Source organism: Monodon monoceros, unplaced genomic scaffold (assembly GCF_005190385.1).
Source record: "Monodon monoceros isolate NGI ecotype Baffin Bay Population unplaced genomic scaffold, NGI_Narwhal_1 Super_Scaffold_1, whole genome shotgun sequence".
Taxonomy (NCBI): Eukaryota; Metazoa; Chordata; class Mammalia; order Artiodactyla; family Monodontidae; genus Monodon; species Monodon monoceros.
The window spans coordinates 67,362,537-67,378,914 of record NW_021703765.1 but is presented as its reverse complement, the minus strand read 5'-3'; the positions used below and the strand labels follow the sequence as shown (position 1 = coordinate 67,378,914).

The 16,378-nt window shown below is 55.0% G+C and overlaps 1 protein-coding gene across 2 annotated transcripts; it reads left to right on the top strand.

Annotated features, from left to right (window-relative positions):
• Positions 1-1,293: 1,293 nt before the first annotated feature.
• On the top strand, positions 1,294-16,147 carry ASPHD2 (aspartate beta-hydroxylase domain containing 2). Of its 2 annotated transcripts, XM_029225229.1 has the most exons (4): positions 1,294-1,316; positions 4,890-5,987; positions 11,189-11,302; positions 11,897-13,716. In XM_029225229.1, exons 2-4 carry the CDS (start codon positions 5,105-5,107, stop codon positions 12,004-12,006), a joined length of 1,107 nt encoding a protein of 368 aa, XP_029081062.1. In that variant the 5' UTR covers positions 1,294-1,316; positions 4,890-5,104; the 3' UTR covers positions 12,007-13,716. The 2 variants fall into 2 exon arrangements, with proteins under 2 accessions (XP_029081062.1, XP_029081052.1); XM_029225219.1 differs by lacking the exons at positions 1,294-1,316; positions 11,897-13,716 and adding an exon at positions 15,948-16,147 and having other exon boundaries at positions 4,992-5,987.
• The last annotated feature ends 231 nt before the right edge of the window (positions 16,148-16,378 follow it).

Here is a 16,378-nt window from a genome sequence, read left to right as displayed (position 1 = left end):
TGGGAAGGGGCAAGGTGGATTCTGGATCAGGGAGAGGTGGATTCTGGGTCGGGGGGGTGAGAGGTGGATTCTGGGAAGGGGCAAGGTGGGTTCTGGGACACGATAGAGGTAGGGTGTGGGGGTGGGGGTGGTGGGAGGTGGGGTCTGCGAAGGGGCAAGGTGGATTCTAGGACAGAACGGATGGACTGTGGGCTGGTCCTCCCACTCCGTGTTCCCAAAACCCACTCATGCATAGTTCCCCCGGAGCCCACAACACGACCCGTGGCCCCTGTTATTTGTCTCCCACAAGCCTTCGTTCGAACATCACTTGCTCAGAGAGGCCTCCCTGGAGACTCCAACCCCGCATTAGGCCCCCCTGTTACACATTCTCATCCTGTCCTGTCCTTTCTCTTGGTAACCACTCTGCCTGGTAGGTGACTGTAGATGTGTACCTGTGATTACTTGGGCACCGCCTACTCCTGGCTAGCCGGTGACTCCCTGCGGGCAGGGGCCACGTCTGGACTGCTCGCCAGAAAGCGCAGGGCCAGCCCCAGAGAGGTTGCCCAATAATCATTTGTATCAAGCGAATGAGTTTTTCTTCCATGAAACTTAAGGATCCTGTTTGATTTGCGGTTTCATTCGAAGTGCCTGCGAGGCCTCAAGTAGATGAATGAATCAATAAATAGGGTGTCAGGGCAAGAGGAAGTGAGGGAGGAAAGAAAAGGGAGGGAAAGTGAAAGAGAAGGAAAGGAGGAAATGTAGGAGGGAGAACCAGAGAAAAGAGAGAGACCAAGGGAGGGAGAGCAGACAGAGGCACAGAGGCAGAACCAGGAGCGGGTGAATTAACGCCCGCCGGACTTCATGAATTACCCAACGCCCGCCCGCCTGCGCGCGCCCTGGGACTGGGCGGGCAATGCGTCTCCCCGCTCGGGCCCACGGCCGCGCCCGCAAAAGCCACGCGAGCGGGCGGCGCGATCTCGGCCCCGGGTCACCCCGTGTGCTAGTAGCGCCGCTGGCCGCTGGGGGTCTCGGCCCCGCCCCTCAGGCCGCCGGCGCTGGCCCCGCCCCGCCCGCGCCCGCATCCCCTCCTCGAGCCTCCCGGCCGCGCGCGGCATTGTGGGAGTTGTGGTCCCCGCGGCCCCGCGGAGCGCAGCGCGGCGTTGGCACCGGCTGGGAACCGGCTCGGCTCTGGGTCGGGCTCCGGCGGCGTGGGCCGGGCAGCAGCGGGGCGGTGGCTCCGTGGCGTGGGCAGGGGGCGTCCGAGCGTCCGCGCCCTCGGGCGGCGGCGTCGCCCCGGCCCCAGCGGCCGCCCCCGCCGCCCGCGCGCTCGGGCGCAGGTAAGCGGCTTCTCCGGGGGCTGCGGGGCAGGACGGCGGCGCAACGGGACCGACCCTGAGAGAGGGGGAGGAGGCGGGGGCCGGGCGGCTGCAGGCCCGCGGTCCCCACGCCCGGCGGCGCGGCCGCGGAGGGTGCTCAGCGCCCCGCATCTCGGCCCGTACGAGGGGCCCCCGCCGCCCAGCGCTCGCTACGTGCTGAGCGCCGCCGCCTTGGCAGTGTACGCGGCCCGGGCCGGGCATCACCCTCCTTGTCCCCTTGCTTCCTCGAGACTCTGTTCACCGTGTTAACATGCCCCATCACCATCACCTTCTCGGTCACCATCCTCCTTGGTCCCTTCTCTTGTTGCTCTTCCCCTCCCCCCCATCCCTGTGCATCACCCATTTCCCTTATTTCCCGTGGTGACCCTCCTCCCCTGTTCCATGAGCCTCCTTCCCTAATCGCCCACTTTTCCTGTCAGTACCTTTCCATCGTCCCATTCCCCCCACCCCACCCCCACTCCCGCCCCGACCTCCTGGTGGTCACCATCTGTATTAACCTATTCTGTGCACTCCCCTTTTCCCCCACTCTCCTGAGTGGGTGGATACTGAAAAAGCTGGACAAGAAAGTGAGGAGGAGAGGTCTCCGGTTCCCCGCAGCAGAGGGCTGGCCCCAGGGCAGCTCTCAAGCTCCTGGGTGCATGCATCACACTCCTTGCCCTGCTCCTTGGGGGGCTTCTAGGGTACCCTGAGAGTGAGCAGAAGCTCTCTGGCACTGGGCAGCCTCTCGACTGGCAATGTGAACTGGATTAGACAGGTTTGAGCCGAGTGTCTCTCTCCCTAGGTGTTCATTGTATCAGAAGTTATATTTGATTGGACTTGCTCACCAAAAAGTGGCCATGAATTCGGACCCTATTCCCCAGAGCTGGCTGACTTTGAAGATCTGGAGTTGCGTATTATTAAAGTGCAGAACTGCAATGAGGTGTCCCCATCCCTGATGAGGACAAGAAATGGAAACAGATGTGTAAAGGAAGCTGGAAGTTACTGTGGTCACAGAGACAAGAGCGGGGGGGGGGCGGGGGGAGTGGGGGGGTGGAATTCATGCCCTCGCAGCTGCAGGGCTGGGGTCTATGAGGGGCAGATGTTTGAACCAGTACTTGATAAACTGGCAATCACCCTGTAAAGGTAAAGGTTTAATTTAGTGTCACGTTTCAGCTGTGAGCTTGTTAATCCACCTCCGGGCTCAGGGTCCTGCCAGCGTAGTTTGGGTAAAAGTAAGTGGCAGATGTGAGAAGTCCTTACTTGAGCTCTCAGTGCTGTTTGTGATCTTGTGAGCAGGGTCTGAAGCTGGGGTCCAGGGCCTGAGGATCTTCTGCGTTTTGTTTATAGCTCAGCTTAGGGAGCGTTCATGGCCGGTGTTGTACAGAATGAGGCTTCCCTGGGGAGAGGGTAAGTGGTGTGACTGTCCAATGGAGAGTTTCCCTCGTCATCTACCCGGTACTCCGCGTCTTCATTTTGATTGACTTAAACTTCAAGCAGGGCTGATGGGAACTGAAACTTAACAGGTGTTTGTTAAATGATCATCATGTCACTCTTAGAACATTTAAGAGAAACCTCTCTTCCTGAGAGACTGGGTTTTCAAAGTTCCAGTTAGGGCTTCAGCTCAGTGATGGGGGAAATCCTTTTAGTAAAAGTGCTTGTTATCATACAGATGTTAGTTTCACACTGAGCTTCCAGAATCCTGGGGTTCTGTTTGGCAGATGGCTTGCAAACAAAATACCTTTTGTCATGATTTTCCTTCCCTTTTCCTCAAGAGGAAACAGCTGCCAGTTATGGGAGGACTAGTCAAGAACCGGGGCCCCGGGGTGAGTGGGGGAGGGGGCCCGTTTCCATCCAGGGGGCCCAGCCTTTCCCTCTTCTCCCAAACCTGTGAAGACATGGAGAACGTATGAGGAAAAAATTTAGCTTCTAACCTCCCGACTCTTGTATTTTTCCTAGAAACATAAAAACGTCCGTGAATATTCAGCATATGCGTTTCTGACTGAATATGACAGCCAAGCAATTCTTTATCCAACCTAAGCTGGGAAGATATAAGTAGGGAGTTAAGGACAATCTAAGGTTTCCCTTTAATTTTAATAGCTTTGCACGTCTGGGGACCCGCCCCCCCAAAAAGATTCCTTGAGATGTGTGGCAACAAGAGTTTACCTTTGGCTGTTGGAATTCTCTAGACCTGAGATGCCTTTCCCTGATGGCCCACCTGTGGTTTGCTGGCTACTAGAGATGGGAATCCACATGCCACAGCGGTCACTAGCACATTCTGAACTGTCACCATGATGTGATCATCAGTGCTTTCAACCCATCATTCCCCTTGATCCAGTGAGAGGAGCATTACCCCATCTTAACAGATGAGCAAACTGAGACTTAGAGAGGGGAGTGACCTGCCCAGTTTGGGTTCTTAATGTCTCTGCTACGTTGCAAGAATGTTGGGGCCAAATTTAGTGCCCGGAGAAGGGGGAGGGTACAGCTTTCCTGTTTTTGTTAGTTGCCTTCTCACATTCCTGTGAGACAAGGGAGAGCATGGTACCAAGTGAAATTTCTGAATTATTCTGCTCCTCGAGGTGAGGGAATGTATTACACATGTAGTTGAACATAGACCTGGCTGTTTTCATCCAATTAGAGCAGGATGGACAGAGAGTTTCACCTGGGAAACACAGCCGGGGTTCTATAGACACAGGCAATGAGACAGCTGGGCTTCGATCATCTTTTAGGTTGTTAGGATAATCAACATGCTGGACACCGGCCCAAACCATCGGCAGGATACATGGCAAAGCACAGCACTTCTGTGTGTTTTGGAGACAGACCGGAAAGGGCTTCTATTTTCATTCTATCCATCATTTCACTTTCATAATCTCATGGGTGAGGCCAGTAGATAGCCTCCCAAGCGAGTAGACAGAAAATGCCTGGTGTCCGCCACAAATGTGACCCCGGGGAGCCCACTTCCTTTTCCAGCTTGATTTAAGCCCAACCTATGTCAGAAGGGCAAGAGAGATTAAATAAGAATGATGAAGTGCTGTGAAAAGAGCAAGTAAAATGGAGAATATGCAGTTCCAAATTCCTTTACCATTTGTAAGATGCTTTTGAATCCAGATTTCTCTTTAATAAAAGGTACAGAGATTTAAGGAGAATAAACATTTATTACATACCTACTATGCAAGAACATAGCAAAATGGATAGATATGGCTTTGAAGTGAGATGGGCTCTGTGTCCCTGCCCCGGCTGCATGAACTGGGGTGAGTTATAGGACCTCTCTGAGCCTCAGTTTCCTCATCCATAAAATGGGGATCACAGCACCTCCTAAGGATGACACAAAACAGATGGGACTACTGTAATGATCAAACAGTACTTGATGCAGATTAAACACTACTGGCCTTTTGGGAAAGGGGGTGGTGATAAAATGGAAGGAGAAAGTACAGGATTGAGAAGCGTGTCCCCTTCCAACAGAGACCTGACAAAACGAGCTGGGGCTTTGCGTTTCACTTGAGGACTTTTCCAGGAGTAAAAATTTATGCCGGTTTATTATTATTTTTTTCATCTCAGGTTTGGACTGCCTAAAAAAGTCATTTCACGGTGACCAGCCCCACTTGCCGACGTGACCTAAAGCTGCTCCTTTGCCCCCACCCGCAGTGACTTTTGCCAGGAGCGGGGGGCTGGGCACAGATGTCTGTCCATGCCACCCTTGGCAGGACCCGAGGAACCGTGGCAGCCATGCCTCCGCCTGCCCCAGCCGCCCCTCACCCCCTACGCTGACCTGCATGGTATGCATGCCCTCGGGACTCCTGAGGACTGACCAGCTGACCTCGCTTTGGATCCCCAACAGCTCCCCCAAAATGTCACTCGAGTGGCTGGTGGCCTGGAGCTGGTCGCTGGACGGCCTGAGGGACTGCATTGCCACTGGCATGCAGTCCGTGCGGGACTGCGACACCACGGCCGCGGTCACCGTGGCCTGCCTGCTGGTCCTGTTCGTGTGGTACTGTTACCACGTGGGCAGGGAGCAGCCCCGGCCCTACGTCTCAGTCAACGCCCTGATGCAGGGCCCCGACGCCACGGGGCTGCAGAACGGGTTCGTGTACTGCCAGTCCCCCGAGTGCGTGCGCTGCAGCCACAGTGAGGGTCTCAACCAGAAGCTCTACCACAACCTGCAGGAGTACGCCAAGCGCTACTCCTGGTCCGGCATGGGCCGCATCCACAAGGGCATCCGCGAGCAGGGCCGCTACCTCAGCAGCCGGCCCTCCATCCAGAAGCCCGAGGTCTTCTTCCTGCCCGACCTCCCCACCTCGCCCTACTTCGCCCGGGACGCGCAGAAGCATGATGTGGAGCTGCTGGAGCGCAACTTCCAGACCATCCTGTGCGAGTTTGAGGCCCTGTACAAAGCTTTTTCGAACTGCAGCCTCCCACAGGGCTGGAAAATGAACAGCACCCCCAGTGGGGAGTGGGTCACCTTTTACTTGGTCAATCAGGGGGTCTGCGTCCCCCGGAACTGCAGGAAGTGCCCACGGACGTACCGCTTGCTTGGAAGCCTTCGGACCTGTATTGGGAACAATGTTTTTGGGAACGCATGCATCTCCGTGCTGAGCCCCGGCACCGTGATAACGGAGCACTACGGACCCACGAACATCCGCCTCCGCTGCCATTTAGGTACGTGGCGGGGACAGGGCCTCCCGGCATGCGCTGTTCTAGTAAATACATCCCAGCCCGTCTGCCGGCCGGGAGTCCAGACACCACGAGCTGTAGTCAGTGGCCAGGATTGGGCTTTTTCACATGCCTCACTGTACCCTGATCAAAAATGGATGGGTCACGTGTGAGCAGTGTTGGCAGCAGAGAACTGAGTCAAAAAAGAAACGTGCGGTCAGTATAAACCTAATTTGTGACAGAAACTCCGTCCAAAGGAACTGTCTGCCGAGATGGGAATGGTCTCCATCTACGCTGTCCAGTGCAGGAACCACCAGCTGCATGTAACTTGAGTGCCTGAAATGTGGCCAGTGCAACTAAGGAGCTCAATTTTTACTTGAATCCAAATTTTAAAATATGACACTTGGCTACTGCATTGGACAGAGTAGTTCTAGAGCCAAAGGCTATTGGGGTGGTTCAGGAGGCTGAAAGATACCCAAGTGCCTTCCGAATCTCCAAGGACGAAGTGACGCTTTGTGTGAAGTTGATTTTATTCGGCTTCTAGGGAGGTTGGTAATATGCGTAGTGTGTGTAGCAGTGGTTTTGAGAACAGGGTCTGGAGTCAGATTGCCTGTGTTTGCGTCCTCACCCCACCATGAGCTGGCTGTGTTACTTTGGGCAAGTCAGTCCACCTCTCTGGGCCTCAGCTTCCTCATTTGGGAAGTGGAGGTATTATAAAAAGATCATCTTTTACAGAGTTATGTCGAGGCTCTGGCGTGATAACGCGCGTCGTGAGGCATTTGTTCAAGCAGAGCCTGATAGTACTTGATAAAAGCAGGCTCAAAAACTACTCGGTGAAGAGGGATGTTAGTTCTCCAGAATGCCTCCTTCCTAGTGAGTCATGATAACATATTGGTTACCAGGGCAGTGGCACCACTGGTTAGCATCCCAGACTAGAGGAGCTGCCAAGAGCCTGAGCAAGGTCCCACTTTGGAAGTCCGCCCCAGCTTTGTGTTGGAGGGACGAGAGGCGCACGGAGGAGCCCCAGTATAGCCTGGAGAAGGGGGTTCATAACCATGGTCCACAGGGCAGCCTCGGGGCTGCCTGGGGGACCTGAGCCCGATGCCCCGGGCCCTCCAGCCCCTCTTTGCCCAGAGCCCTCTGCTTCTCCCGCTCTCTCTGTGGGGACTGGACAGAGGGCTTCACTGCTTTAAAAAAACAGAAGGAACTAGATTCGAGCAATTGACATCGTTTTGAGCATTTCAAGAGTAAAAGCAGGACAGGGTAGGGGCTCTGGAGGGAGTGGCCTGGCTTCGTGGCTGGCTGTGAGACTTTGGGAAATAACCACGTCTCTCTGGGCCTCAGTTTCCACATCTGTAAAATGAGGAGATAGTACTTACTCACAGGAATGTTGAGAGCTTTCAATGAAGTCATATCTGCCATGGCTACTTGACACGGCTCCTGGCATGCGACGGCATTCGATAAATCGTAGCTAGTAGCTTTTATGATCAAACACTGTGTCGGGCAGTGTGAAAAATGACCCATAAGACATAGTCCCTGCCCCTGGGAAACAGTGGAAAATGCACAGACTCTGGAAGCAAACATACCTGGACTCAGATCCCGGCTTAGCCCCGTTTGCCGGGTGACCCTGGGCAGGCTCTGAAACTGAGCCTCCAATTTCTCCTCTCTGAAATGGGCGTAACACCTACCTGGAGGGCTGTTTGGAAGATGAGAAGTATGTCCTGTGTGTGAAGTGCTTGGCAGGTAGAGGTCAGTCAGTTAAAGGGGGCTCTGGTTGATCTAAGAAATGAGACGATCGTCTTAGTGATGATTACTGTAATAAAATCTCTGTGTGAGGCACCAGGGCGCACTCTGAGCCCAGGGGACGCGGGGGCTGCCTGTGGGCTGCTCCGGGAAGGGGGTCTGACCCTGCAGGACCTCTGGGACCGCCGGGGTGGAGCAAAGCGGGAGGCTTCCCCTGGGGCTGGGGCGCCGTATCTGGGCTAGCTGGGGAGCCCGCTGGTGGGGCTGAGCTTGACCAGCTCAGTGGGAGCAAACCGCAGGGGGCCTCCCTGCCAGGCTGTGGGCCTCGGGGAGCAATGCTGTTCTTTTTAAAGGTTTCCCTTGTAAGTTTTCTAAAAGCTTCAGAAGGACATGTAGGGAAGGGCACTTGAGCTGGGTGTGGTAGAATTCCGGGCAGGTGTGTTGAGTAGGAAGGGCTGGTGGACCTGCCTCCTGGGTGTTCATGCCTGTTGTATATGTGTGCAGTGTACGTGTGTGTGTGTGTGTGTGTGTGTGTGTAAAACATGTGCCCACATGGGCCTCTTTATGACCCGTCATTCCCTTCCCGGCCCAGAGAGTCACTTGCCACCAGAAAAACTGGGTCATCTGTGTCACCCTGGACAGCAGGCGGTGTTGGAAGGCGTCCCACTAGGCGTGGGCTGTCCCCATGGCAAGGGTGAGCGCCAGGGTTGGGTTTGCTCCGTTTCCTCCTCTCCTCTGTCCTTCCACCCAGGAAGGAAAGAGAGGGGTGTGAGACTCACGTGACCTCGTGTGTTGACATAGGGGGTGTCCGGAGAATGAGGTCAGAGGCAGGAAGGGCCTGGTACGTGCCAGCAGCCACACCTCCGCCAGTTACCTGGCAGACGTGGGGAGGCACCTGCGTTCCAGAACTGTGTCCTTGAAGTGCCCCGCAGCCTCCCTTTCTGCCTTCCGTCTTGAGTGGGGGCTGGGGGCGTCGTCCCAGCCGCTGCTCTTCAGCCGTCAGCGCCTCCGGATGGCACACGTTTGCCGAGCCTGCTCCGAGCTTCCGCTAGAGGTGGCATCGCTCAGCACCCCATCCATGCGGCCCAGCCGTCACCCAGCATCCTGTACGGGGCTGCGAGGTCCCCACCCACTGTCACGAACCTCCAGGGAACAACCTCTGAAACTAATGAGGCAGGTGTTAGCCAGGAGGCAGATACCGGTCCAGTGGCAGACCCTCAGGAAAGGGTAGATGAAAGTGTGTGAGCGTATCCAGATTCTCGCTACAAAAGCCCGTTAGGCTCTCATTTTCCTTTCATGAGTGTATTGTTGGATTTCTCGGCCGTCTGGCTGGGTGACACAAGCTGGTCAGCTCCTGTCTGCCTTGCCCACCCTGAGTGCCAGCTGCCAGCCTCCTGAAGTGGTGGACAGAGCCCTTTCTCCACCCGTCTTGCGCCTCTGTCCATGGGCATTGGGGACAAAGCAGTGAGCCCTAAGCCAGAGGGGGCCTGGGGATATGGGACTGGCCGAGGCCATGCGTGGGGCCTGTCTGTCCCCAGGAGCTGCCCGAATGCTCTCTTTGGGCGAGTGTTGATCATATCTGCCAGCCAGGCTGGTTTATGGCAGTAGGCGGGGATGGTGGGCCGCTGGAAGGCTGGGGCGCAGTGAGGGGAGGCGGAGGCGAGTGAGCAGGGGCTGGGAAGCCGGCAAGCCAGGCCGTTTTTCTGTTGTACCATTGGGGTGGTGATGAATCATTTCGTGGCCCAGAAAAAGGGGAGCTTCTTTTTGGAATCCTGGGGTGTTCTCTCCCTGCAGAGAACCACCTATCCCTAAAGGCCTTCTCCACTGAACCAAGTGGTGAGGGCACGCATGGAAAGATGTGGTGTGTGGGGCTCTCTCCATCCAGGCCAGTGAGCGGCAGGCGGAGCTCCTTTACAGCCCTAACCTCCCCCAGCAGTTGTTAACAGTAGTGGGAGATCCTGGTTCCAGAGGCAGAACGGACAGTGTCAGCTGGTTCAGTGAAATGTACTATTGGTAGTTGAAACATATTAACTACAGGCAAGTGGACAACCACTTAGCCTCACTGCTACCGATGTAACAACTAGCATTTATATCCTACTGTCCAGTGTTGTAAGAGCCTGTTCCACGGAGCCAGGACTAAACAGCGACTTCTAGCAGGTCACTTAACTTCTCTGAAGCTCAGTTGCTCCATCTGGAAAGTGTGTGAAGTGATGTCCGTAAAGTGTTTACTTAACACAAACCTGCTCACAGTAAGTCTTCAGTGATTGGTAGCAAGGACAGCGGTCACACAGCCTGGAAGGCAGGTGTGCTCATGGCCTCTCTTTACAGATGAGGAGGCTATAGCTCAGAGAGGTTGAGTGACTTGCTCAGAGTCACCCAGCACGTAAGGGTGGTCATCTGACCTGAAGTCCTCTCTCCTGCCCATTACTCCACGTGGCCTCTTTGTTTGAATTCTTACTCCATATGTGCCTCCTGGCGCCATCCACTTCTGGTTCAGAGGGTGTGTTAAATCCTCAGGCTGTTAGAGAGTACGGTGTTTCATGTGTGTCATAGGGACATTAAATCAGAGCGGGGATGCTGACTGGCCCAGGGTCGTGATTGTCAGGGTGGGTCACTGAAGACAGACAGAACGCCATGATCCCAGGCCCTCTTGCAGGGCCCACTTCCTCCCGGCTCAGGGCCTACCCAGCCTCCTCTGAGTCAGTTAGGTGGCTGTGCCGGTGCCTTCATTCACAGATGACCAGGTAGTGCCAGGGGCCAAGCGTTCCTTCAGACCCTTGAGTTAGAAATGGGGGTGTGAAAGTGCATGCACGGCAGCGTTTGAAGAAGACCCCCCTTTCCGGGGTTATATACCCGAGCTCGGGTCCCCCACCTGCATTTTGAACATATGGCTCCCTACGAGGGTGGCAGTCCATTTCCTCTGAAAGCTCAGGTGTTTCTTTAGGGGTGTCACCATTTTCCCAGAATGAGGCTGGGGAAACTTGGACTGTGAACATGCCATCCTCAGGCCTCACAGTGGGTTTAAACGTTGGACCCTAAAGAGGAGGGCACTGTGTGAGTCTCCGAGTCTTTAATCTCGACGGAAGCAGCCTTTGCCTATTGGGCAGGCAGGGTTCTGAACCTGGCCTCCCTCGGTTTCCGGGGCCCCACGACTGGGCTTCAGGAGTCTCACACATGGAGCGCAAACCTTGGTCTGTGCTTTAATCAGAGTAGTCCCTGGCCCAGAACAGATTAAGCCACCAGAGGAATGAGTTTCTCCAGGGAGCACAGTGAGGGTGCAGGTGCACGGCCTGCACCTGTCCTAACGGACTGCCTCCACCCACCCACCAAGCGGGGCTCCCGAGGGGTGAGGCGCAGGGTCGGGGCTTTGGAGGTCGAGAGCTCCCTCCAAAGCCTGCCACTCCCGACTTCCGGCGTCCCTGGCCTTGCCTGCCTTCATTTTCTTTTCTCTGCTTTGCCCCCAGGTCTGAAAACTCCGAGTGGCTGTGAGCTGGTGGTGGGCGGGGAGCCCCAGTGCTGGGCAGAAGGCCGCTGCCTCCTCTTCGATGATTCTTTCCTGCACGCCGCGTTCCATGAAGGTGAGTGTCTGTGTGCCCCGTGGCCGCCTTTAAAAATATAAATATATATATTTACATGTATCTTTAAACTTTCTTTTTAGAGCAGTTTTTGGTTCCCAGAAAAACTGAGCAGGAAGTACAGAGTGTGCTCCCTGCCGTGAGCCCCATAAATTTCCCGTCTCTTAGCACCTTGTAATAGTGGGGCACGCTGGTTACAATGGCCGCGCCAATTTCGACACATCAGTAACTCAGGTCCGTAGTTTACATGAAGGTTCACTCTTGCTGTTGTACACTCTGTGGGTCTGGACAAACGTGTGATGTCACGCGTCCACCATGACAGGATCGCACGGAGTAACCTCCCTGCCCTAAAAATCCTCCGCGTTCCACCTACCACGTTTTCGCCCTTCCCTCCCTCTGCCCGTTCCCTTGCGTGCACTCTGCTCACAACCTTCTGGGGTCTTCTGATAATGTTGTTGATCAGAGAGAAGGAGAGCTTGCGATCTGTGCCGGGGTCAGCAGGGGTCCCTGCCCGAAAGCTGACCGCGTGGGTGTGGCTCTGCCCGGGTCCTGGCTCCGGGCGGTTTGAACCTCTCCTCTCTCGCCGCCCTCCCCCAGGTTCGGCGGAGGACGGCCCACGGGTGGTTTTCATGGTGGATCTGTGGCATCCCAACGTCGCAGCGGCCGAACGGCAGGCCCTGGATTTCATCTTTGCCCCGGGACGATGAGAGCATTGGTCGTGCTGCAGTCGCCGAGAGTGGCCGCGGTCCGCCTGGGCAGACAGGGGTGCGGCCCGGCCCCTGCCCCTGCCCCTGTTCCAATTCCATGCCTCGACAGAATGCTCTCATTTGGGATTTGGTTTTTAGGTCCTGTTGGGTCCCTCTTTCCTTCGGTTATTGAAAGTGGGAAATTTTCAGCTTGTATTTCCTTAGATTTTTTTTCCCTTCCAATCATTTGCTTCTGCGATTCCTTTCTGCCTAAAAGCGCATTACTTTGCTCTGTGACCAGAGGCTCGGGGTCCCTGTCGTCTGTGTCACGCTGCTACCTGGTTTCGTCAGTGCTCTGAAATAGGGTCGCCAAATGGTTACTTGTCTGGATGTAATAACGTAAATCTTCCTGTCATCTTAAAAGAAAAAAACAAAAACAAAACAAAACACTGCAGATCAGAGAGCTGGAGGACGTGGCCTCTGCTGCTGTCACGGTCACCCTGGGCCTCAGACGCCCGGGTGGGGGGAGCCCGCGGTCCACATCCCCAGCTGTCCCCTGCTGGCTTCCTCGGCAGGGTGGCCCAGTCAGGGCGGGGCAGACTCACCATTGCTCACCTCACCCTGAACCCAGTCGGGTCCCTGATGGCAAGAGCATCGGGCTGGTGGCAATGGAGGCTTTTCTGTAGACGTTGCTTTCCGACAGAGCTGAGGCTGGTGTCTTCGAGAGCCAAGCTGGGGCTCCCTCGGTTCAGCAGCTGAACATGTGATTCGATTACCTCACTGCCTACAGAAGCCCTACTGCCAAGCCGGGCCTGGAGAATTCCCCATTTGAGCTGTTTGGAGTCCAAGGTGATGAGCATTCAGACCACCAGGCTGGCTGATGGGCGCCGAGGTGGGATAAGACCTCACTCATCCAGTGACGTTCTGGAAAAGCCTTTCTCTGGCAAAACTGGAATCGTAGATCTGCCCAAAGTGTCTGTTTTGCTTTGGAGTTCTGTTTCCTATGATTTCCCATTTGTCTGTACATAAGTGTTCAAACGCTGGGCTCAGAGATCATGGCAGAGGCGGCCTTGTGTCTCTGTCAGTGCACAAGGGTGTGGTGAGGGCCACCTAAGCCAGTGTGTGCACGTGAGGACACTGGGGGGACCTACATACCCAAAGGACCCACGGTCGCGGCGCTGGGTCTCCTGTGAAGGACGCGGCCAGTTTGAGGCACTAAGTCTAGAAACAGCCCCCCATTAGCCGATGTGTGAAGGAGTCTCCTCCAGTCACACTAGAGATGCCTTTTTTGAATAATGTATTACGGCGGAGTCAGGTTTATAAAGCCTTGGAGCGGTACGGAACATACTGCTTGTCCCCCGTCTGGGTCCAGTGTTTCTATCCGAACGGAAACCAGCAGCTTCTGGGAGGAACAACCGTCAGAAGTAAACGCGGTCTGAAGCGCACTAGGTAGTTACTAGCAAGTGTGCAAAGAAACCGTGTCTACATTTGAGTACAGTTTCTACACAGATATTTTTCAGCGATTAGAATGCAGGAAAGGGCAGAAATGTCAAACACACCTGAAGTCTTTTTACTTGTTAAGTTTCTTATTAAAGAATCACTGAGGTGCATGATTTCTATATGTACTGACTGCTCTACGTTTACAAAGCCAGCAGCCCACACAGGTCCCTGGCTACCTGTGCTCACGTGACGCGGTTGGGGAGCAGGGGGTAAATAAAAGATCTTGCTGAAAACCAGAGTGAAGTGGTAAAGCGGTCTGTCGGAGAGGTGACGTGGGACTTGGGCAGAGGCTCTGAGAGGGCCACTCGTTGCAGGCTCTTGGTTTCTGGATCGTGTCACAGAGACAGGCGGGCCCCTAATGGTGATCATGTACAGGGAATGAAGCAAGATGTAGTTCTCAGTAATGGGCACGGAGTGGGGGAAAGGAGCAGATGCATGGAATGTTCAGGAACTGCAGGTGTCACTCTGGACAAAGAACAAGGACTGTGCTTCAGGAGGGTTGAGGATTCGGGACTCAGTGCCAGGAACTTGCTCCCACGTCACCTTGTGCAAGTCATGGAGCCTCTGGGAGCCTCAGTTTCCTTCACTGTAGAGACAGTGCCTGGCACGTGAAGCAGCGAGGTTGGTTCCCTTCCTGACATAGCAGTGGTTCTAAGTAGTTACAGACAAACAGGTGAGGAGGAAGGATGGGTGAGGAAGAGATGGACGAACCCACCGGGTCGGTGGTAGAGGCGGCCGGGGAGCTGCGGCTTCTTTCTGTTGTCTGTGTCTAACCTCGGGGAGAAAGAAGCAGGGCCCTTGGTGGCTCTGTTTTGAATGTTTCCCCTTGTCTTAGAAGAAGGACAGGGAGTTCTGGTGGCCTGGAGCCCCAGGAGATGCCTGGCTGCCAGGTGTTTTCATAGCAAAGCTGGCCAGGCTGCCACAGCAGGTGGGAGGGAAGAGCACCGTGCGCCCTGGGCCACGATATTTCTCGCTCTCCTGAAGCGCGTGTTGCCAGCTAGGCAACTGCTAAAGTAATTTACATGTTGCAGCCGGGGATGCCCAAGGTGAGAGAAGGGAGGCAGCATGCCTGCCCAGCTTCGAATGGGAAGCCCTGCCTTCCACCCAGAGGCAGCCTGCCTCGGCTGCAAGGCCGGATCGGTGACTCAGTTTGACAAGGTCACCTCCCAGGTCTCCCAGGCACCTGCTCATCATCCCCCAGAGTCGCCTAGATTGTCTGGGCTCTGAGCCCTCCTTTGCTGACAGCAGCCACCCTGAGCAGTGCCCTGCAGCGTGTGGTGGGGAGGAGAAGGGCGGTCCTCACCCACCGGCTCTGGCTCTGGACTTCGGCTGCACAGTAGAATCACCCGGGGAGCTTTTGAGAAACACTGATGCTCACACCCTGCCCCCAAGGCATCTCAGTTCTCTGGCCAGGTCTCGGTATTTGTTTCACCTCATCTCCTGGGCTGACTCTAACGTGTAGCTGGAGCTGAGGGTCGACGCCCTGAGTAGCAAAAATGGCAAGGCCTTTGAAATCAGCCAGCTGGAGGTTCAAGGCTCAGCTGTGCCCCTGTGTGATACTGGGATAGGCCACCTAACCTTGGCCTCTAGGGGATGGTCACTGTTTCAGCACTCTCCTCCAGCAGTACTCTGACGAGCCTCTTGCAAGACCGTAACATTCCCCTTTCTCAGTCCTTGGATTTCCAGGACCTGACCCAACCCCAGCTGCAGGGCTAGGCACATGACCCACACCTGACCAATCATCAGAGCCTTCCAAACTCCTGGGTACTAAGGGCTGGGCACATGATCCAAGCTCTCTCCTGGGACCATTGAGAAAGAGAGGCTACTTTTCGAGGGATGGGAGTGGGGGATCCAGTGTAAGAAAATCTGAGAGTGAAACCCACAGAGGAGAGCAGGCCTCTCATCTTGTGGAGATCATCTGAGTCCTAATATAGCTTTGCCTGGAACCAGCCCTACCTCTGGACTTTTCCGTACATGAGCCAATAAACTCCCTTTTAACTCTTAAGTCTGAGTTGTGGTTTCTGTCTGTTGCTACCAAATGTCCAAATCCACTCTGTGAGCTTCATCTCGAAAATGTGCCCAGTGCTTCCTCTCATAGGCTTAAAGTGAGGTCTGAATAAGATAAGATTATGGCAAGTTGTGGGTGGGTGGGAAGTGCTTCTTACATGTTTTTAAAATGTAAATAGCATTTACATTTTAAATTTTAAAATGAGAAGCAGAGGCTAAGTACAAAATGCTGTTTTTTAGGACCATCATGCCCTCCTGGCAGCCGCCTCCCCGTGACATGTATGTCCCCGGCTGAATCTTGCTAACCAGATGTAAACACAGGGAACAGGAGAGAATAAGGCTATATACTTTAGAGCTGCTGACAGATGGCAGTGAAAATACTCAAGCAGACTGTAGCATTGGGTGGCAGGAGGCAACACACACAGAGATTGATTGACTTTCCGCCTCCTTCCCAGGCACACACGTTGGTCCTAACTTCGGATCACCTACCCTTCCCCATGTTTCCCACTTCCGCCGCGTTAGCCACCCCGGATTCAAGGTGAGTGTGTTTCGTCCTCGAGTACAGACAGCACTGTTCCCTCTGGAAGATTCTATTGTATACATTATTATCCCATAATGCTTGTGGCCCCGCAGGGGTGGGTGCTGGGACAGTTATGCACACTTAACACGAGAAAACGTAGGCTCGGGGCAATGGGCGAGCACAAGGCTGTGGTGCCGCTGGAGGGCGAGCCGGAAACAGAAGCCAGGTGTCCTAGCTCACGGCTCAGCATCCCCAGGCTTCTGAACTCTGGTCATGTGTTCAGGCCTCTCTCTCCACGGCGGGCAGAGGGACCCCCGTGGGGAGGCCGTTTGCCTTCTCAGGACACACAGGACACTGTTTGCCTTC

Excerpts from the sequence above, each read along its gene's own strand:
- ASPHD2 (XM_029225219.1), top strand. The coding sequence starts at position 5,105 with ATGGTATGCATGCCCTCGGGACTCCTGAGGACTGACCAGCTGACCTCG. Across the intron at positions 5,988-11,188 it reads CCGCCTCCGCTGCCATTTAG|GTCTGAAAACTCCGAGTGGC; the intron begins GTACGTGGCGGG and ends CTTTGCCCCCAG. Across the intron at positions 11,303-15,947 it reads GCACGCCGCGTTCCATGAAG|GCACACACGTTGGTCCTAAC; the intron begins GTGAGTGTCTGT and ends CCTCCTTCCCAG.